We start from the raw sequence: 23,507 nt of genomic DNA, 5'->3' as shown, positions 1-23,507 counted from the left end.
AAAGTAGAAAATTTGATGTGTTGGCACAAAAAAAATGAAAGCATGCAAGGTGCATTTTGATATTTTTAATTTTTAATTTTTTTGTTTTTACTTTCAATGCTTACATTTCTATCGATCAAATTTAGATCCATCTTTGGCGTAAAGTTTTAATTAAAACAATGTTTTATGCCCGTTTTTTGTCGAAGAAAACCCATTTTTTTATGGAACAAAAACACAAAATATGCAATATGCAAAGTTAAAAGTGGAACATCACTCGCTCAATTTTGTGTAACATTAAAGGTCCCGGGTACCTATAAGGGTCTCAGTCATGAAAGAGTTAAAAATAAGTAAAAAACATTTTTGTTTTACTTTCAACACTAAAATTTCTGTATATCAACTTTAGATCCATCTTTGGCATAAAGTTTTAATTAAAAAAAAAAAATTATGCCCGTTTTTTGTCAAATAAAACCCTGTTTTTATGGCAAAAACAAAACAAGCACTATGCAAATATGAAAGTGGAACATTTGATGTGTTGACACTAAAAAATGCAAGCATGCAAGGGGCATTTTGATATTTTTCATTTTTAAAAGAAATACAATATTTATTGGAACTGTGAGAACTCATTTTTGTGTAACGTTAAAAGTCCCGGGGACCTTAAAGGGTCTCAGTCTTGAAAGACTTTGGAACAAGTCAGAATTGAGTTTTCTTTACTTTCAACACTAAAAGATCTATAGATCAGGGGCCGTACTTATCAAGCTTCTTAGAATTACTCCTAAGAAGTCTGCTAAGAGTTGACTTAAGAGTAAATAAATTCTTGGCTGAAAGCTGCACTTAAAAGTTAGTTATCAAGCGTCTTACTCACACTTTCAGCGAAGTGTAGGACTGAATCTTAAGTGTCACACTCAGAGCTGAATTACGACATTACTATGTGCCGTAAACGCAATTTTAGGTGACGTCATTTCTGTGTCCATAGAAATGACCAATCACGGAAGGGAATCCGTTGTCTAAGAATAAAGAAATATCTTGGAAATATTTAAGTGGACAATGGGAGTGTATATTTTGACAATAAACTACAAAATAATACAAAACAAACTAGTCCCCGCCGGCACTCACGCTACCGCTCCCTCTCTTCTCTCGCCCACACACTCACTGACGTCACTCACCTCACGGCCACACACATACGCTACTGTCATAACATTTTCTTTCCAATTCATTAATTAGGCAACTAATTTGAAACTGGTGTGGGTGGCTCTATATATACTAGCCCACTGCAGACACATGCAGAAATCAACAAGGAATCGAAAAGTATTAAATCTGTGACAAAAATAATATTCGCTCTGTCTAAACGATACCGTTTGATCAGCTGCTCGTCATAAAAAAACAACAACATTGTTCCGTTCCCTGAATGTTCGCGCACGTCTCTCTCGCCTCAGTGCCATCCCCTGCTGGCAACTCCTAACCACCTAAGACACCTCTGAAGGTCTCTTAAATATCGTGGAGAGTAGGAGTGATTCTTAGACTTAAGAACGTTGATAAAAAGCTTTTATTCTTAAGTTTGAGAGTAGGACTAAATTTCGCAAATTCTCAGGACTTAAGTGTAAAATGGCACTCTAAGAAGCTTGATAAGTACGGCCCCAGGGGGGTCCAGACTTTTTCCACTGAGTTCCGCACAATGCATGCGGGGGCCGTCTTGATGTTTTTCATTTGCAAAACCAATACAGTATATAGATTTCTAGCAAGTTTAGGGCTCGCCTCAAGTTTGTCATAAAAATGTCAAATAGTAATATATTTTTTCATTCAACACTTAAATTTCTAGATCAACTTAAGGACTATCTGTCAATATGAGGTTTTTATTTAATGCCCTTGTTTTTTTTAAATGTATTTATATTTTTGACAAAAACGCAAAATATGCAGTATCTTCCCCAAAAAATATTTAAAAGTTGAATATTTGATGTGAAGTAATCGGATCCTTAATTGGCCAATAATTCATCACAGCATTGATCATTTTAAACAGCAAAAAACTGCCTTTTTGGATACACCCGGATTCCACGTACACATAAGTTGATATCGTTCTTCAATGATATCATGACTCAAATATCCTCACTACCTCTCAGCAGTGTTCATAATAACGCCGTTGTATAATTACGGTTTTACCTATGCTATTACTCTGACTAGCAGCAAGTAATCTAATTACTTTTATCTATGTTACAATCGCTGTTAGCGATACGCTCGTGTAACGCGGCAAGCTACTTCTGACGTGGTTGTATGCCAACAAGACAGCGAGTTCAATGCGGGACATACCTTTTTGCTAATGGAAACAACAACAATCACCCGCACTGAAGTGAACTTGGTATCAAATAGAAGGGGGCAACATCTCACAGCAAACAACACCCTCGCACACTACTACGAGGGAATAATGAACAACCAATTAGAGCTGCAACTATCGAATATTTTAGTAATCGAGTATTCCATCGGATATCCCGATTAAGTAATCAAATAAATCATATTTTTGCCTAATTAAGGTTTAATTATACATGTTAAGATGTGCGCTGCGTTTGGCCTAATTGTCTTTTATTTCCTAAATGCCCGTTGTCATTATTGAAGGCTGACACGCACAGCTGAAATGCGTCCGTGGTTGATTGTGCCAATTTGAGTGTTTTTATAAAAACGGATGCGCTCACAGCCCTGTGTGCTGTGTGGTGTGACCGCATAAACGTAGTTCTTGTTTCTCGTTATTATACGGTGCCGTTTAAACGGTGGTTTCCCCACTCAAATCCGCTGAGCTGTTTTCAACCTGCCAACAATACATAAACAATAATTAAAAGTCAAACCACTTAATAATGACAACAACAATAACATTTATTTTATTAACACAACTTTTGCGTTTACATTTGATAATAGATGACTTACCTCGCCTGCGGACGTCCCTCTAATCAGATGCTATCTCCACAGGTGCTACAGCATGGAACTTGTGCTATTGTGGTATGCCAGCTCCACTTTGCGACGTTTGCATACTTCTGCGTTTTCCTTCCTCACCTTAGACAACTTTTGTCGCTTCTCAATTCCCCGGTTTTGCTACGGCTCTCGTCCACTGCTTTCTGCGCCGTCCGCCATTGCCAGTTATGTCGGCGTTTTCTAAACTCAAAGCGTATTTAAAAGAGCGGCGTTGTGCAGCGTATGATCTGTGACTAGGGGTGTAACGCTACGTGTATTTGTATTGAACCGTTTCGGTACGGGGGTTCCGGTTCGGTTCGGAGGTGTACCGAACGAGTTTCCACACGGACATATTAAGTAGCGTAACGCAGGTTGTGTAAACAATGCACACCGAGGCACAACACACGGCATGCTAGCAGCTAACGGGCTAGGATAGACTGACCATACGTCCTCTTTTCACCGGACATGTCCTCTTTTGCGGAGTTTCTTAAATGCCTCAAATGTCCGGTATTTTGAGTTAGGGTTGTGTGTATTTTCAATGTACGTTCAGGGTTAAGAAGGGGTTAAAAACAAAACAAACAGCTGCATTGGTGAGGGAGGGGCAGAGAAAGAGAGAGAGAGAGAGTTATGATAAACGTGCATGCGTCGCCAGGCTCTGCTTTTTATCCATTGATTTATCACATTTAATATGTTATTATCTATAGCAGGGGGTGCCATTTGCAGCTAATGTTTTAAAGGCCCACGGCACATTCTAACAATACTATTCAAATCAACAAAAACATAAACAAAAGTGAAATAAAAAAGGTTAAATGTAATTTAGAAAAAGTTGCAATGTTGACTAATAAAACAAAGCTGTGTTTATTTCTTTCAAACTGTCATTGCTCAAAACATAATATTGAATCAAAATCAATGTTATTATGAATTATTGACCTATCCAAGGCTCCCATTACTTCACATCAAATATTACACTAAGACAAATATTTTGGGTGGAAGATTTTGCAAATTTGGTATATAAATAACTAGAGATGTCCGATAATATCGGCCGGCCGATATTAACGGCCGATAAATGCTTTAAAATGTAATATCGGAAATTATCGGTATCGTTTTTTTTTTTTATCGGTATCGTTTTTTAATTTTTTTTAATTTTTTTATTTATTTTTATTTTTTTATTAAATCAACATAAAAAACACAAGATACACTTACAATTAGTGCACCAACCCAAAAAACCTCCCTCCCCCATTTACACTCATTCACACAAAAGGGTTGTTTCCTTCTGTTATTAATATTGTGGTTCCTACATTATATATAAATAAACATTGATTGATTGATTGATTATATATCAATATATATCAATACAGTCTGCAAGGGATACAGTCCGTAAGCACACATGATTGTGCGTGCTGCTGCTCCACTAATAGTACTAACCTTTAACAGTTAATTTTACTCATTTTCATTAATTACCAGTTTCTATGTAACTGATTTTATATTGTTGTACTTTCTTTTTTATTCAAGAAAATATTTTTAATTTATTTATCTTATTTTATTTTATTAATTTAAAAAAAAAAGGACCTTATCATCACCATACCTGGTTGTCCAAATTAGGCATAATAATGTGTTAATTCCACAACTGTATATATTAGTATCGGTATCGGTTGATATCGGTATCGGTAATTAAAGAGTTGGACAATATCGGAATATCGGATATCGGCAAAAAGCTATTATCGGACATCCCTATAAATAACCCAAAAATTTACATTTTGTTGTTTTCTTACTGTACCGAAATTGAACCGAACCGTGACCTCTAAACCGAGGTACGTACCGAACCCAAATTTGTGTGTACCGTTACACCCCTATCTGTGACGTAAACACGCTGTGCAACACCTAAACAGTCCGTGCGAAACCTGAGCTTTGACTATTGTTTACTAAACAAGGAGGCAAAATGCTGTAAAAAAAACTTGACGCCCCTAGGGAGCGAAAATTCCTCGAATATATTTTGTCATCGAATTACTCGAGGAATTGTTTGAGCTCTACAACCAATCAATGATTGGCGTGACAAGCGCACCGCTTAAATTTCTAGATCAACTTCAGATCTATCTAGTGTAGGGGTCACCAACCTTTTTGAAAGCAAGAGCTACTTCTTGGGTAGTGATTAATGCGAAGGGCTACCAGTTTGATACACACTTCAATAAATTGCCAGAAATAGCCAATTTGCTCAATTTACCTTTAACTCTATGTTATTATTAATAATTAATGATATTTACACTTAATTGAATGGTTTAAAAGAGGAGAAAACATGGAAAAAATGACAATTACATTTTGAAACATAGTTTATCTTCAATTTCGAATCTTTAAAATTCTAAATTCAACCGAAAAAAAGAAGACAAAAACTTAAAAAAATAACTTATGGAACATCATTAGTAATTTTTCCTGTCTAAGATTAATTTTAGAATTTTGATGACATGTTTTAAATAGGTTAAAATCCAATCTACACTTTGTTAGAATATATAACAAAAAAGCTATATTTCTTACAAAGACAAATCATTATTTGTTCTAGATTTTCCAGAACAAAAATTTTAAAATAAATTCAAAAGACTTTGAAATAAGATTTAAATTTGATTCTACAGATTTTCTAGATTTGCCAGAATAATTTTTTTGAATTTTAATCATAATAAGTTTGAAGAAATATTTCACAAATATTCTTCGTCAAAAAAACAGAAGCTAAAATGAAGAATTAAATTACAATTTATTTATTATTCTTTACAATAAAAAAAAAAACATTTACTTGAACATTGATTTAAATTGTCAGGAAAGAAAAGGAAGGAATTTAAAAGGTAAAAAGGTATATGTGTTTAAAAATCCTAAAATCATTTTTAAGGTTGTATTTTTTCTCTAAATTTGTCTTTCTGAAAGTTATAAGAGGCAAAGTAAAAAAATGAATGAATTTATTTAAACAAGTGAAGACCAAGTCTTTAATATATTTTCTTGGATTTTCAAATTCTATTTGAGTTTTGTCTCTCTTAGAATTAAAAATGTCGGGCAAAGCGAGACCAGCTTGCTAGTAAATAAATAACATTTTAAAAATAGAGGCAGCTCACTGGTAAGTGCTGCTATTTGAGCTATTTTTAGAACAGGCCGGCGGGCTACTCATCTGGTCCTTACGGGCTACCTGGTGCCCGCGGGCACCGCGTTGGTGACCCCTGATCTAGTGATTCTAATAGTACTTTTTAAAGTAACTGCGGGCCGCAAATGGACCCCGGGCCTCACTTTGGGCAGCCCTGATCTACAGGCTCCGTCTTGTGTTTGTTGACACATTTCTAGGACGCAGGCGAGAATAGGAACTCTGCTTGTGCCTGGCCAAAGATGTGAACCAGATGTTTGGATACGGGTGAGTGACCCACATAAACACTGCGGTCTGGACGCCGACCAGCATTGAAGAATGTTCAGTCGGGGCAATTGGCCAAAAACGATACTATTGCACTTTTTTTTTTTCAGCTGTCGTTTTACAAACGCAATAGTTGGCATATTTTTGGGTGGTGCAGGAATCCACTGACTTCTCATACGTTGGCTGTGGATGAATGTCGTCAGTAATGGAGTTGAGTCTCCAGGTGTAGCACAATAACAGATTTGGTTTGCAAACCTGCCATACCCGCTCGACCGTTCTCCTGCTGACATCACCCAAATGTGGTGGGCGTGTCTCCGGGACTGACAGGTGACTGAACACAAAGCTTGTTGTGTTTGTTTTGGCCCTGCGTTCTTGTCAAGCGGAAGAGGTTTCAGCAAGTACGGGAGTCGTAATCGGCTGGTTGCTGAAGCCTCCCCTCCCCCCGGAAACATGATATTTTCTCAAGCTCCTTCTTCCTCAGTGGACTGAATTCCCGCACACTTGCACGGTCTTGGCTCGTGCGCAACACACTCGCAGTCTGATTGCCATCGGCGGGCGAAACACTGGGAAGGACGCAATCATCTTGACGATCATCAATCATCCGCCTCCCGCCGGGTCACGCTTGCCTTCAGGCTCAGTCGGCCTTGATAACCCGCAGAAAGGCCGCTTGTCTTTTTTTTTGCGCAGCGGGATGATTCGATTCGAGCCCACCTTCCACACCCGGGACGGTGTGGTCCACGTTGGTAGCGGGTCTACTTGAGTTCTCTGCTTTCGGAGCAAATCGTTTCTAGGTCAATGGCTGTCAAAGGGCCAGACTCGCATGCCATTTTTATCCCGCCTCGGCACAAATCGCTTCAAACGACTTATTTTTCCCCGCACGGGAGAGGGAGGAAGAGTGACATCGGTAAGAGCGGCTTGGCACTCTCGCTTGATGTCACATGTTCCTTTTCATGATGAGGAAGTGCTGAAATGATTTAAATTCCGTTACATTCATAATTGTTCCGTTTAAGGCCATCTTATTTACCTGATCAGGATAGATTATGTCAGTGTAATGGCAGGTCAGTATGGCCGATCTGTTGTTTGTTTCTCCGAGGCGTAGGCAACGGAAGCAACAAGCTACCCCCAAATCCGGGCGATAGCGTGCACCGGTATTTTAGTTAGTAAATATTTTTACATATATTAGCCACACCAGACCATAGGCCGCAGATATATACCGGTGCGAAGGATTTTGTAAATGTTTATTTACATACCTTAAGTGTGTCCAAACGGTGCATGTCACCCGGCAGCAAAACAAAACAGAAGTCATCGTCATGGACTCGCTAGCTGCGGAAGCTAGCTCTCCAATTGAGTGGTCCACTCCCGGCTAGCCCTCCAATCAGCTAAACAGACTCAATAAGAAGAGTGGTCCACTCCCGGCTAACTCTCCAATCAGCTAAACAGACTCAATAAGAAGAGTGGTCCACTCCCGGCTAACTCTCCTATCAGTTAAACAGATTCAATAAGAGAGGTGGTCCACTCCCGGCTAACTCTCCTATCCGCTAAACAGACTCAATAAGTGAAGTGAAGTTATTTATATTTATATAAGAGGAGTGGTCCACTCCCGGCTAACTCTCCTATCAGTTAAACAGATTCAATAAGAAGAGTGGTCCACTCCCGGCTAACTCTCCTATCAGCTAAACAGACTCAATAAGAAGAGTGGTCCACTCCCGGCTAACTCTCCAATCAGCTAAACCGACTCAATAAGAGAGGTGGTCCACTCCCGGCTAACTCTCTTATCAGCTAAATAGACTCAATAAGAGGAGTGGTCCATTCCCAGCTAGCTCTCCAATTGAGTGGTCCACTCCCGGCTAGCCCTCCAATCAGCTAAACAGACTCAATAAGAAGAGTGGTCCACTCCCGGCTAACTCTCCTATCAGCTAAACAGACTCAATAAGAAGAGTGGTCCACTCCCGGCTAACTCTCCAATCAGCTAAACCGACTCAATAAGAGAGGTGGTCCACTCCCGGCTAACTCTCTTATCAGCTAAATAGACTCAATAAGAGGAGTGGTCCATTCCCAGCTAGCTCTCCAATTGAGTGGTCCACTCCCGGCTAGCCCTCCAATCAGCTAAACAGACTCAATAAGAAGAGTGGTCCACTCCCGGCTAACTCTCCTATCAGCTAAACAGACTCAATAAGAAGAGTGGTCCACTCCCGGCTAACTCTCCTATCAGCTAAACAGACTCAATAAGAGAGGTGGTCCACTCCCGGCTAGCTCTCCTATCAGCGAAACAGACTCAATAAGTGAAGTGAAGTGAATTATATTTATATTTATATAAGAGGAGTGGTCCACTCCCGGCTAGCTCTCTTATCAGCTAAACAGACTCAATAAGAAGAGTGGTCCACTCCCGGCTAACTCTCCTATCAGCTAAACAGACTCAATAAGAGAGGTGGTCCACTCCCGGCTAGCTCTCCTATCAGCGAAACAGACTCAATAAGTGAAGTGAAGTGAATTATATTTATATTTATATAAGAGGAGTGGTCCACTCCCGGCTAGCTCTCTTATCAGCTAAACAGACTCAATAAGAGGAGTGGTCCACTCCCGGTTAGCTCTCTTATCAGCTAAACAGACTCAATAAGAGGAGTGGTCCACTCCCGGTTAGCTCTCTTATCAGCTAAACAGACTCAATAAGAGGAGTGGTCCACTCCCGGTTAGCTCTCCTATCAGCTAAACAGACTCAATAAGAGGAGTGGTCCACTCCTGACTAGCTCTCCTATCCGCTAAACAGACTCAATAAGAGGAGTGGTCCACTCCCGGTTAACTTTCCTATCGGTTAAACAGACTCAATAAGAGGAGTGATCCACTCCCGGTTAGCTCTCTTATCAGTTAAACTGACTCAATAAGAGGAGTGGTCCACTCCCGGTTAGCTCTCCAATCAGTTAAACAGACTCAATAAGAGGAGTGGTCCACTCCCGGTTAGCTCTCTTATCAGCTAAACAGACTCAATAAGAGGAGTGGTCCACTCCCGGCTAGCTCTCCAATCAGTTAAACAGACTCAATAAGAGGAGTGGTCCACTCCTGGTTAGCTCTCTTATCAGCTAAACTGACTCAATAAGAGGAGTGGTCCACTCCCGTCTAGCTCATCACACATGGGATTGGTTAGTATGTAAGAATTATTTGAGTTATATTGTCAAACTCATAAACGTTGCTTGTAGTGATGAATGAAGAATCCATACGAGTAGAAACGCTATGGACGATTTTACGCCCGGTTTAAAGTAGAAACAGGAAGTCAATTTTCAACTGGCCAGTCACTGTCCAAAAGATGGCGCCATAGCACGAACAATAACACACTTATTTGGTGGCTCTTCCGGCGTATATGAAAACTATTAGTTCAAAAGAAAACATTATGGCCGCTGGCGAAAAAACTCCATAAATTAGCAGCACCGTTTTATAAGCCGCAGGGTTCAAAGCGTAGGAAAAAGGTAGTGTCTAATATTCCTGATAATACGGTAGTTGTTTTGTGTGGTGGCGTTCATGCACGCTTTATGCTACCGTTATCTTTCTCTAATTGTGAATGCTTTGTCTTGCAGGCAGGTGATACGAGGGGAAGAGGACCAGAACCGCCCAGGATAGAACTGGAAAGTGGCTGAAGGAGAATCTGAAGATGAACGCGCCTCCGTGCCACTGATGAGCAGGACTGGAATGACATCGTGACCTTTTTCCCTGGAAGCGAGTCAGCGATGAGCGGGGGAGTATAATGGCCAAGAACAAGGATGCACGCCCTCCGACATTCGCCGTCAGCGTGGTTGGCCTCTCCGGGCCGGAGAAAGAGAAGGGAAACTGCGGCGTGGGAAAGTCCTGCCTGTGCAATAGATACCTACGCCCCGACGCTGACAACTACTACTCCGAGCACACCTCTGTGCTGAGCACAATCGACTTTGGGGGGCGCGTGGTGAACAATGACCACTTCCTATACTGGGGAGAGGTTCCCTACAGAGGGGACGAAGGCCTGGATTGTAAAATCCAAGTCATCGAGCAGACGGAGTTCATCGACGACCAGACATTTCAGCCACACCGGATTACCAGCATGCAGCCGTACAGCAAACGTGCGGCAGCGACCAAGCTGCAGTCCGCAGAGAAGCTCATGTACATCTGTACCGACCAGCTGGGCTTGGAGCAGGACTTTGAGCAGAAGCAAATGCCCGATGGGAAGCTGAACATTGACGGCTTTGTGCTCTGCATAGATGTAAGCAAAGGCTGCAACAGAAGGTTCGACGACCAAATGAAGTTTGTGAACAGCCTCTACTCCCAAATTGTGAAGTCAAAGAAACCCGTTGTTGTCGCTGCCACAAAATGTGACGAGTTTGTAGAGCAGCACCTGAGGGACCTTCAGACTTTTGTTGCCAGCAAAAAGAACTTACTCCTCGTTGAAACGTCGGCACGCGCCAACGTCAACGTGGAGCTCTGCTTCAACGCTCTCATACAGCAGCTGGATAAAACACGAGGCAAGCCGAAAACCGTGCCGTACTTGGACGCCTCTAAAGTCCAAAGGCAGCTGGTTGCCTCACTAACAGAGAGATTTGAGAAACTAATGGTGCAGATGGTGAAAGACTACCACACCACATGGAAAGGAGTGGTCAGTAACATGAAGGGCATTCCGGACTATGAGGACTTCATCACCTGGGAGGGCTCGAGAAAGGGCAGAAACATGTTCACAAAGCACATTGCACACCTGAAACAGGAGCACATTAGGAGGAGGAGAGAGGAGTACCTCACAACGCTGCCCAAAACACTCAACAACCTCTTGAGTCGCTTAGAAGAGGTTGAGCACCTTACGTGGTCCGAGGCGCAGAGTGTAATTCGGAACCGTTCGGATTTCCAGTGCTGGTTCGTAGTACTGGAGCAAACGCCGTGGGACGAGACGGACCACGTTGACAACAGTGACCGAAGGATACCCTTTGACCTCCTGAACACGCCCGACGGTGAGAGGATCTACCATAGCCATGTCCAGCACCTGCTCTCTGAGAAGAGGAGGGGGGAGATGAAGGAGAGATTCAAGAAGACGCTGGAGAGGGTTCATTTTATCAGTGCAGGGCAGCCTTGGGAAGAGGTCATGTGCTTTGTCATGGAGGATGAAGCCTATAAGTACATCACAGAATCAGATAGGAGGGATGTTTACTGTAGACACCAGCAGGAAATAGTTGAAAGGGCCAAAGAGGACTTTCAGGAAATGCTTTTTGAGCACGCTGAGCTCTTCTACGACTTGGATCTGAACGCCACTCCGAGCTTTGTCAAGATGAGTGAAATCCACAGCGTGTTAAATGAGGAGCCCAGATACAGAGCGCTGCAGAAACTTGCCCCAGATAGAGAGTCCCTCCTCCTCAAACACATTGGCTTTGTGTACCACCCTACGAAGGAGACATGTCTGAGCGGGCAAAACTGCGTGGACCTGAAAGTGGAGCAGGTTTTATCAAACAGACTGGTACAGCTCGACCACGGCCGCTCCAATCTCTACTACAACAGTGCCAACATAGATAAGATCAACCTCTGCCTCTTGGGAAGGGAGGGTCTCTCACAAGAACTAGCCAATGAGATTCGTGCTCAGTCCACAGACGACGAGTACACGCTTGACGGCAAAATTTATGAACTGGAGCTCCTCCCTGCGGATGTCAACTCCACGCTGCTCTTCAGCCATACCTGGGTCTCTACTTTCAAGCCACATGGCTGCTTCTGTGTGTTCAACTCCATAGAGTCCCTCAACTGTATCGGGGATTGCATTGGCAGGATCCGAGCAGAGATTGCCCAGAGTAGAAGAGAGAGGTTTGCTCCTCCTTTACCTTTTATCCTCATCCTGGCCAACCAGAGGGACAGTGTTTGTAAAAACGTACCTATCCTGCGGCACCAAGGCCAGCAGCTGGCAAACAAGCTTCAGTGCACCTTCGTAGACATGCCCTCCGGGGCCTTTCCCAGGAAGTTTACAGAGTTCCAAATCAAGCAGAGCCTCCGAGCAGTGCTGGAGGGGCTCAAGCAGAACTTTGATGTCCTCGCCCCACTGCCCTCAATCAAGGACATGTCTGAGGTCGATCTGCGAATAGTCATGTGCGCCATGTGTTGGGACCCCTTTAGCGTAGACCTCATTCTCTCGCCTTTCCTCGAGTCGCACTGCTGCAGCGCAGGGCAGCCGGGCCAGAGCAATACGCTCATGCTGGACAAGATCGTTGGGGACAGCAGGAGGAGGATTCAAGTCACCATCCTCTCCTATCACTCCGCCATCGGCGTGCGCAAGGACGAGCTGGTGCACGGCTACATCTTGGTGTACTCGGCCAAGCGCAAGGCGTCCATGGCGACCCTCCGCGCGTTCTTGGCGGAGGTGCAGGACGTGATCCCTGTCCAAATGGTGGCCATCACGGACAGCCAGGCGGACTTCTTTGAAAACGACTCCATCAAGGAGTTGATGACGGAAGGAGAGCACATTGCCACAGAGATCGCCGCCAAATTCACAGCGTTTTACTCGCTGTCCCAGTACCACAGGCAGACCGAAGTTTTCACGCCCTTCTTCAACGAAGTGCTGGAGAAAAAGCCAAACATCGAGAGTTCTTTTTTGTTTGATAGCTCATCAAGGGAGTGCACCACTGGCGCCAGTGAAGAGGTCTTCCAGACCTCACCCCATAGCCATTCCCCAGCCTACAACACCTATTACCCAGAATCTGATGACGACAGCGAAGCCCCCCCACCTTATAGTCCAATCGGCGATGACGTGCAGCTTCTTCCAACACCCAGTGAACGGGCCAAGTACCGCATTGACCTGGAGGGCAATGAGTATCCAGTCCACAGCACACCCGTCGGCGATCAAGAACGCAACCACAAAGTGCCTCCACCTGTCCGACCCAAACCGGCTCTCCCTAGGCCTAATGTGAAAAAGTTGGACCCGAACCTGCTTAAAACCATTGAAGCTGGAATGCGAAGCAACCGCAGGGCGCCGCGTGGGACCATGACGCACACCAACGATATGGATCCTTCAGACAACTATGCAGACCCTGTGGACACCCTGCTGAGGACCCCCGGCTTCAACAACGACGACATATACGCCGAGCCTGAGGACGCGCACGGCCGCCTGATCAAAATCAGAAACTCCTTCGTCCTCCACGGCGGAGGCGAGGACGAGAACGGATACGACCGCAAGTCTCAGGCCGGACGACGGCCCTCCAAGTACCGACATCGCTCCAAGATCCTGTTCAGCAAAACCAAGGCTTACCAACGGCGCTTGCAATCGGACAGCGACGGAGAGGAGACGGGCATGGCCACGCAAAAGAAGAAGAAGGGACGGGCCCATCGGGGCAGCGAGGAGGACCCCTTGCTGTCTCCTGCTGACCCTTGGAAGGGTGGCATAGATAACCCCGCCATCACGTCTGACCCCGAGCAGGAAGACAAGAAAATGAAGAAGAAAAAGACACCCAAGACGCCGAAGGAACCGAAAAAGGTGAGTTTTAAAGTGTTAAATGTAGTCACATCTTAAATGCATTTCAGTGCAGTTTCCGAACGTGTTGTAGGGACGTAACCATAAACGGCATTAACAATAACCGCGACTGATAACTGCACTTTGATGAACTCACAGACTCACATGAAAACAAGAGGCAATAACGTCTTTCCTCACTAAGAAAGGACATCTAAACTCATACCAACACATTACTGTGTGAGAAATTGTGCCAACATACAAGCTGTGCTCTCCTAGGACAGAGTTCTATACCCAGGTGCGTTCACGGACCGCTGCGCAGAGTAGGACGACACAACGCCTGCCAGAAACAAGAAATGATAATAATATGTTGTATTTGTTATGCACTTTTCCCTGACAGCACAAAGAAATGTTTGAAACAATAAAAGCTTAGCCTGTGAAACGGATACAAGACTAACAGACTTATCAGTCAAGCGTAAGAAACACAAAACACGCAAAATGCGTCTGTTTTAGTTATTTGGAAAAAAAATGTGGTCAAAAAGTTCAGCGTGTGTTTGAGTACCTTTTTGAGCACCTTCAACAATTCCGCGATAATAATAATAACCCTGTAGGGGTGTAACGGTACACAAAAATTTGGGTTCGGTGCGTACCTCGGTTTAGAGGTCACGGTTCGGTTCATTTTCGGTACAGTAAGAAAACAACAAAATAGAAATTTTGGGGTTATTTATTTACCAAATTTGCAAAATCTTCCACCAAAAATATTTTTCTTAGTGTAATATTTGATGTGAAGTAATGGGAACCTTGGATAGGTCAATAATTTATAATAACATTGATTTTGATTCAATATTATGTTTTGAGCAATGACAGTTTGAAAGAAAAAAAAACCAGCTTTGTTTTATTAGTCAACATTGCAACTTTTTCTAAATGACATTTAACCTTTAAGCTTCTTTATTTCACTTTTGTTATGTTTTTGTTTATTTGAATAGTATTGTTAGAATGTGCCGTGGGCCTTTAAAACATTAGCTGCAAATGGCCTCCGGGGCACACTTTTCACACCCCTGCTATAGATAATACAAAATTCAATGTGATAAATCTATGGATAAAAAGCAGAGCCTGGCGACGCATGCGCGTTTATCATAACTCTCTCTCTCTCTCTCTCTGCCCCTCCCTCACCAATGCTGCTGTTTGTTTTGTTTTTAACCCCTTCTTAACCCTGAACGTACATTGAAAATACACGCAACCCTAAGTCAAAATGCCGGACATTTGAGGAATTTAAGAAACTCTGCCCTGACAGCTCCGCAAAAGAGGACATGTCCGGTGAAAAGAGGACGTATGGTCAGTCTATCCCAGGGGTCTCCAACCCGGTGCCCGCGGGCACCAGGTAGCCCGTAAGGACCAGATGAGTAGCCCGCTGGCCTGTTCTAAAAATAGCTCAAATAGCAGCACTTACCAGTGAGCTGCCTCTATTTTTTAAATTGTATTTATTTACTAGCAAGCTGGTCTCGCTTTGCCCGACATTTTTAATTGTAAGAGAGACAAAACTCAAATAGAATTTGAAAATCTAAGAAAATATTTTAAAGACTTGGTCTTCACTTGTTTAAATAAATTCATTAATTTTTCTACTTTGCTTCTTATAACTTTCAGAAAGACAATTTTAGAGAAAAAATACAACCTTAAAAATGATTTTAGGATTTTTAAACACATATACCTTTTTACCTTTTAAATTCCTTCCTCTTCTTTCCTGACAATTTAAATCAATGTTCAAGTAATTTATTTTTTTTATTGTAAAGAATAATAAATACATTTTAATTTAATTCTTCATTTTAGCTTCTGTTTTTTCGACGAAGAATATTTGTGAAATATTTCTTCAAACTTATTATGATTAAAATTCCAAAAAATTATTCTGGAAAATCTAGAAAATCTGTAGAATCAAATTGAAATCTTATTTCAAAGTCTTTTACATTTCTTTTAAAATTTTTGTTCTGGAAAATCTAGAAGAAATAATGATTTGTCTTTGTTAGAAATATAGCTTGGTCCAATTTGTTATATATTCTAACAAAGTGTAGATTGGATTTTAACCTATTTAAAACATGTCATCAAAATTCTAAAATTAATCTTAATTAGGAAAAACTACTAATGATGATCCATAAATTCTTTTTTTAATTTTTTCAAAAAGATTGAAATTAGCTAGTTTTTTTCTTCTTTTTTTCGGTAGAATTTTGAATTTTAAAGAGTCGAAATTGAAGATAAACTATGTTTCAAAATTTAATTGTCATTTGTTTCGTGTTTTCTCCTCCTTTAAACCGTTCAATTAAGTGTAAATATCATTAATTATTAATAATAACAGAGTTAAAGGTAAATTGAGCCAATTGGCTATTTCTGGCAATTTATTGAAGTGTGTATCAAACTGGTAGCCCTTCGCATTAATCACTACCCAAGAAGTAGCTCTTGCTTTCAAAAAGGTTCCAATTTCGACTCTTTCAAATTCAAAATTCAACCAAAAAAAAGAAGAGAAAAACTAGCTAATTCGAATCTTTTTGAAAAAATAAAAAAAATAATTTATGGAACATCATTAGTAATTTTTCCTGATTAAGATTAATTTTAGAATTTTGATGACATGTTTTAAATAGGTTAAAATCCAATCTGCACTTTGTTAGAATATATAACAAATTGGACCAAGCTATATTTCTAACAAAGACAAATCATTATTTCTTCTAGATTTTCCAGAACAAAAATTTTAAAAGAAATTCAAAAAACTTTGAAACAAGATTTAAATTTGATTCTACAGATTTTCTAGATTTGCCAGAATAATGTTTTTGGATTTTAATCATAAGTTTGAAGAAATATTTCACAAATATTATTCGTCGCAAAAACAAAAGCTAAAATGAAGAATTAAATTAAAATGTATTTATTATTCTTTACAATAAAAAAAATTAATTTACTTGAACATTGATTTAAATTGTCAGAAAAGAAGAGGACGGAATTTAAAAGGTAAAAAGGTATATGTGTTTAAAAATCCTAAAATCATTTTTAAGGTTGTATTTTTTCTCTAAAATTGTCTTTCTGAAAGTTATAAAGCAAAGTAAAAAAAATGAATGAATTTATTTAAACAAGTGAAGACCAAGTCCATAAAATATTTTCTTAGATTTTCAAATTCTATTTGAGTTTTGTCTCTCTTAGAATAAAAAATGTCGGGCAAAGCGAGACCAGCTTGCTAGTAAATAAATACAATTTAAAAAAAATAGAGGCAGCTCACTGGTAAGTGCTGCTATTTGAGCTATTTTTAGAACAGGCCAGCAGGCTACTCATCTGGTCCTTACGGGCTACCTGGTGCCCGCGGGCACCGCATTGGTGACCCCTGATATATAACTAGCTTATGCTGCTATATCACAGGTGTCCAACTCAAGGCTGGAAAATATGTGCGTCTATAAAGCTAAATGGACTTGTACTTTTAATATTGACAGAACCAAATACTGCATATTAGAGGTGGGAATCTTGAGGCACCTCATGACGCGCTTTCAATTCTTGGGGTGATGATTCCATTCAGAACTCGCACTAATATTACTTGCTACATGAATGATACAAAACTTTTTCAAAACAGGTTACAAAAACTCCTTTCAGCTGCTAAAAAAATGTATTTTTGAAATGTTGTTTACAAAATAACAAGGTTGTAAATCTTTGGACACGATTCAATTTGATTCTTGGGGGTAATGATTCGATTCAGAACTCGCGGTATATTATTTGTATATAAATTATATCAAACATTTTCAAAACAATTCACACAAACTCCTCTTAGTTGCTAAAAAAAAACATATAAAAAAAAATGTATACATATTTTTTATTTTGTTTACAAAATAACAAGGCTGTAAATCTTTGGGCACGACACGATTCAATTCCATTCTTGGGGGTAATGATTCAATTCAGAACTCGCAGTATTGTATTTGCTTTATATAAATTATATCAAACATTTTCACAACAATTCACAAAAACTCCTCTTAGTTGTTAAAAAAAACATATTTAAAAAAATATATACATATTTTTTATTTTGTTAACAAAATAAGGCTGTAAATCTTTGGGCATGACACGATTCAATTCGATTCTTGGGGGTAATGATTCGATTCAGAACTCGCAGCATATTATTTGCTATATAAATTATATAAACAATTTTCAAAACTATTTACAAAAGCTTATTTTAGCTCTTAATAGAAAATATATTTTTTTTTTTTTACAAAATAAGAAGGCTGTAAATCTTTGGACACGATTCAATTTGATTCTTGGGTGTAATGATTCGATTCAGAACTCGCACTATATTATTATCTATATAAATTATATCAAACATTTTCAAAAAAATTCACAAAAACTCCTCTTAGTTGCTAAAAAAAAACATAAAAAAAATATATACATATTATATTGTTTACAAAATAACAAGGCTGTAAATCTTTGGGCACGACACGATTCAATTCCATTCTTGGGGGTAATGATTCAATTCAGAACTCGCAGTATTGTATTTGTATATAAATTATATCAAACATTTTCAGAATAATTCACAAAAACTCCTCTTAGTTGTTAAAAAAAACATATTTAAAAAAATATATACATATTTTTTATTTTGTTAACAAAAAAGGGCTGTAAATCTTTGGGCATGACACGATTCAATTCGATTCTTGGGGGTAATGATTCGATTCAGAACTCGCAGCATATTTGCTGTATAAATTATATAAACAATTTTCAAAACAATTTATAAAAACTTATTTTAGCTCTTAATAGAAAATATTTTTTTATTTTTTTTTACAAAATAACAAGGCTGTAAATCTTTGGACACGATTCAATTCGTTTTTTGGGTGTAATGATTCGATTCAGAACTCGCACTATATTATTTGCTATATAAATTATATCAAACATTTTCAAAAAAATTCACAAAAACTCCTCTTAGTTGCTAAAAAAATATATTTTTTTAAAATTTTGTTTACAAAATAACAAGGCTGTAAATCTTTAGACACGATTCAATTCCATTCTTGGGGATAATGATTCAATTCAGAACTCGCAGTATTGTATTTGTATATAAATTATATCAAACATTTTCACAACAATTCACAAAAACTCCTCTTAGTTGTTAAAAAAAACATATTTAAAAAAATATATACATATTTTTTATTTTGTTAACAAAAAAGGGCTGTAAATCTTTGGGCATGACACGATTCAATTCCATTCTTGGGGGTAACGATTCGATTCAGAACTCGCAGCATATTTGCGATATAAGTTATATAAACAATTTTCAAAACAATTTATAAAAACTTATTTTAGCTCTTAATAGAAAATATTTTTTATTTTTTTTTACAAAATAACAAGGCTGTAAATCTTTGGACACGATTCAATTCGATTCTTGGGGGTAATGATTCGATTCAGAACTCGCACTATATTATTTGCTATATAAATTATATCAAACATTTTCAAAAAAATTCACAAAATCTCCTCTTAGTTGCTAAAAAAATATATATTTTTTTTAAATTTTGTTAACAAAATAAGGCTGTAAATCTTTGGGCATGACACGATTCAATTCGATTCTTAGGGGTAATGATTCGATTCAGAACTCGCAGCATATTTGCTATATAAATTATATAAACAATTTTCAAAACAATTTATAAAAACTTATTTTAGCTCTTAATAGAAAATATGTTTTATTTTGTTTACAAAATAACAAGGCTGTAAATCTTTGGACACGATTAAATTCCATTCTTGGGGGTAATGATTTGATTCAGAACTCGCACTATATTATTTGCTATATAAATTATATCAAACATTTTCAAAAAAATTCACAAAAACTCATCTTAGTTGCTAAAAAAAATGTTTTTTTTTTTAGAAATTTTGTTTACGAAATAACAAGGCTGTAAATCTTTGGGCACCACACGATTCAATTCCATTCTTGGGGGTAATGATTCGATTCAGAACTCGCACTATATTACTACATAAATGATATAAAAGATTTTTCAAAACAAGATACAAAAACTCCTCTTAGTTGCTAAAAATATATATATATTTTTTAATTTTGTTTACAAAATAACAAGGCTGTACATCTTTGGACACGATTCAATTCCATTCTTGGGGGTAATGATTCGATTCAGAACTCGCACTATATTATTTGCTATATAAATTATATCAAACATTTTCAAAAAAATTCACAAAAACTCCTCTTAGTTGCTAAAAAAAAATATATATTTTTTTCTTTTGTTTACAAAATAACAAGGCTGTAAATCTTTGGACACGATTCAATTCCATTCTTGGGGGTAATGATTCGATTCAGAACTCGCACTATATTATTTGCTATATAAATTATATCAAACATTTTCAAAAAAATTCACAAAAACTCCTCTTAGTTGCTAAAAAAAATAATTGTTTTTATAAATTTTGTTTACAAAATAACAAGGCTGTAAATCTTTGGGCACCACACGATTCAATTCGATTTTTGGGGGTAATGATTCGATTCAGAACTCGCACTATATTATTTGCTATTTAAATTATATCAAACATTTTCAAAAAATTTTACAAAAACTCCTCTTAGTTGCTAAAAAAAAAAATATATATTTTTTAAATTTTGTTTACAAAATAACAAGGCTGTAAATCTTTGGGCACCACACGATTCAATTCCATTCTTGGGGGTAATGATTCGATTCAGAACTCGCAGTATTGTATTTGTATATAAATTATATCAAACATTTTCACAACAATTCACAAAAACTCCTCTTAGTTGTTAAAAAAAACATATTTAAAAAAATATATACATATTTTTTATTTTGTTAACAAAATAAGGCTGTAAATCTTTGGGCATGACACGATTCAATTCGATTCTTGGGGGTAATGATTCGATTCAGAACTCGCAGTATATTATTTGCTATATAAATTATATCAAACATTTTCAAAAAAATTCACAAAAACTCCTCTTAGTTGCTAAAAAAAATATATATATTTTTTTATTTTGTTTACAAAATAACAAGGCTGTAAATCTTTGGGCACCACACGATTCAATTCCATTCTTGGGTGTAATGATTCGATTCAGAACTCGCACTATATTATTTGCTAAATAAATTATATCAAACATTTTCAAAAAAATTCACAAAAACTCCTCTTAGTTGCTAAAAAAAAAAATATTTTTTTAAAATTTTGTTTACAAAATAACAAGGCTGTAAATCTTTGGGCACCACACGATTCAATTCCATTCTTGGGTGTAATGATTTGATTCAGAACTCGCACTATATTATTTGCTAAATAAATTATATCAAACATTTTCAAAAAAATTCACAAAAACTCCTCTTAGTTGCTAAAAAAAATAATTTTTTTTAAAAATTTTGTTTACAAAATAACAAGGCTGTAAATCTTTGGGCACGACACGATTCAATTCGATTCTTGGGGGTAATGATTCAATTCAGAACTCGCAGTATTGTATTTGTATATAAATTATATCAAACATTTTCACAACAATTCACAAAAACTCCTCTTAGTTGTTAAAAAAAACATATTTAAAAAAATATATACATATTTTTTATTTTGTTAACAAAATAAGGCTGTAAATCTTTGGGCATGACACGATTCAATTCCATTCTTGGGGGTAATGATTCGATTCAGAACTCGCAGTATATTATTTGCTATATAAATTATATCAAACATTTTCAAAAAAATTCACAAAAACTCCTCTTAGTTGCTAAAAAATATATATATATATATATTTTTATTTTGTTTACAAAATAACAAGGTTGTAAATCTTTGGGCACCACACGATTCAATTCCATTCTTGGGGGTAATGATTCGATTCAGAACTCGCACTATATTATTTGCTATATAAATTATATCAAACATTTTCACAACAATTCACAAAAACTCCTCTTAGTTGTTAAAAAAAACATATTTAAAAAAAAATATACATATTTTTTATTTTGTTAACAAAAAAGGGCTGTAAATCTTTGGGCATGACACGATTCAATTCGATTCTTGGGGGTAATTATTCGATTCAGAACTCGCAGCATATTTGCTATATAAATTATATAAACAATTTTCAAAACAATTTATAAAAACTTACTTTAGCTCTTAATAGAAAATATTTTTTATTTTTTTTACAAAATAACAAGGCTGTAAATCTTTGGACACGATTCAATTTGACTCTTGGGGGTAATGATTCGATTCAGAACTCGCACTATATTATTTGCTATGTAAATTATATCAAACATTTTCAAAAAAATTCACAAAACTCCTCTTAGTTGCTAAAAAAAATATTTAAAAAAAAAAATTTTGTTTACGAAATAACAAGGCTGTCGATTCAATTCCATTCTTGGGGGTAATGATTCAATTCAGAACTCGCACTATTTTACTACATAAATGATATAAAAGATTTTTCAAAACAAGATACAAAAACTCCTCTTAGTTGCTAAAAAAAATAATATTTTTTTTAATTTTGTTTACAAAATAACAAGGCTGTAAATCTTTGGGCACGACACGATTCAATTCCATTCTTGGGGGTAATGATTGGATTCAGAACTCGCACTATATTATTTGCTATATAAATGACATAAAAGCATTGTGGGAAATGCAGCGTCCGTTGGTGAAGGTGTGTCTTCCTCCACGGCTTCCAAAATGTCACATTCCCTGGCGTGTCACACCTCTTTGGTATTCTGTCCCGTCTGAGGCCTTCTTCTTTCCATCCCTTCTCCACACGTGTCCAGGCCAAGTCTTCCAAGTCCCCCAAGCCGCTGTACCCCCCCACCAGAAGAACCTGGGAGAGCCACTACTTCGGCCTCCCGCTGCAGAGCGTGGTCAGCCCCGAGCAACCCATACCGCTCTTCATCGAGAAGTGTGTGGACTACATCGAGCGCACAGGTGAGTCACCTGCCTTCTTACCTTTGGACTGCAAGTCACCCTTTCACCAGTGCAGGTGAATCCACTCCGCCGAACGGACGGTCAAATGCAAGTCTGACAAGGTAATAGGAGGTAAATGTCAAGTCTGACAAGGTAATAGGAGGTAAATGTCAAGTCTGACAAGGTAATAGGAGGTAAATGTCAAGTCTGACAAGGTAATAGGAGGTAAATGTCAAGTCTGACAAGGTAATAGGAGGTAAATGTCAAGTCTGACAAGGTAATAGGAGGTAAATGTCAAGTCTGACAAGGTAATAGGAGGTAAATGTCAAGTCTGACGAGGTAATAGGAGGTAAACGTAAAGTCTGACAAGGTAATAGGAGGTAAATGTCAAGTAAAAAAGGTAATAGGAGGTAAATGTCAAGTCTGACAAGGTAATAGGAGGTAAATGTCAAGTAAAAAGGTAATAGGAGGTACATGTAAAGTCTGACAAGGTAATAGGAGGTAAATGTCAAGTAAAAAAGGTAATAGGAGGTAAATGTCAAGTCTGACAAGGTAATAGGAGGTAAATGTCAAGTCTGACAAGGTAATAGGAGGTAAATGTCAAGTCTGACAAGGTAATAGGAGGTAAATGTCAAGTCTGACAAGGTAATAGGAGGTAAATGTCAAGTCTGACAAGGTAATAGGAGGTAAATGTCAAGTAAAAAAGGTAATAGGAGGTAAATGTAAAGTCTGACAAGGTAATAGGAGGTAAATGTCAAGTCTGACAAGGTAATAGGAGGTAAATGTCAAGTCTGACAAGGTAATATGAGGTAAATGTCAAGTAAAAAAAGGTAATAGGAGGTAAATGTCAAGTCTGACAAGGTAATAGGAGGTAAACGTAAAGTCTGACAAGGTAATAGGAGGTAAACGTAAAGTCTGACAAGGTAATAGGAGGTA

General features: G+C 38.2%; 1 protein-coding gene across 1 annotated transcript in view; it reads left to right on the top strand.

Annotated features, from left to right (window-relative positions):
• The window catches only part of LOC133640355 (rho GTPase-activating protein 5-like), a 77,987-nt gene that overhangs the window by 16,502 nt on the left and 37,978 nt on the right, over positions 1-23,507 (top strand). The window contains exons 2-3 of the mRNA XM_062033726.1: positions 9,865-13,754; positions 22,439-22,592. Coding sequence (XP_061889710.1) covers positions 10,032-13,754; positions 22,439-22,592 — 3,877 coding nt within the window. The 5' untranslated portion in view covers positions 9,865-10,031. The remainder of the gene's footprint in view (positions 1-9,864; positions 13,755-22,438; positions 22,593-23,507) is intronic.

The sequence above is a fragment of the Entelurus aequoreus genome, linkage group LG23 (genome assembly GCF_033978785.1).
Source record: "Entelurus aequoreus isolate RoL-2023_Sb linkage group LG23, RoL_Eaeq_v1.1, whole genome shotgun sequence".
Taxonomy (NCBI): domain Eukaryota; kingdom Metazoa; phylum Chordata; class Actinopteri; order Syngnathiformes; family Syngnathidae; genus Entelurus; species Entelurus aequoreus.
The sequence above is the reverse complement of the archived record's forward strand: the minus strand, read 5'-3'. Positions and strand labels throughout refer to the sequence as shown.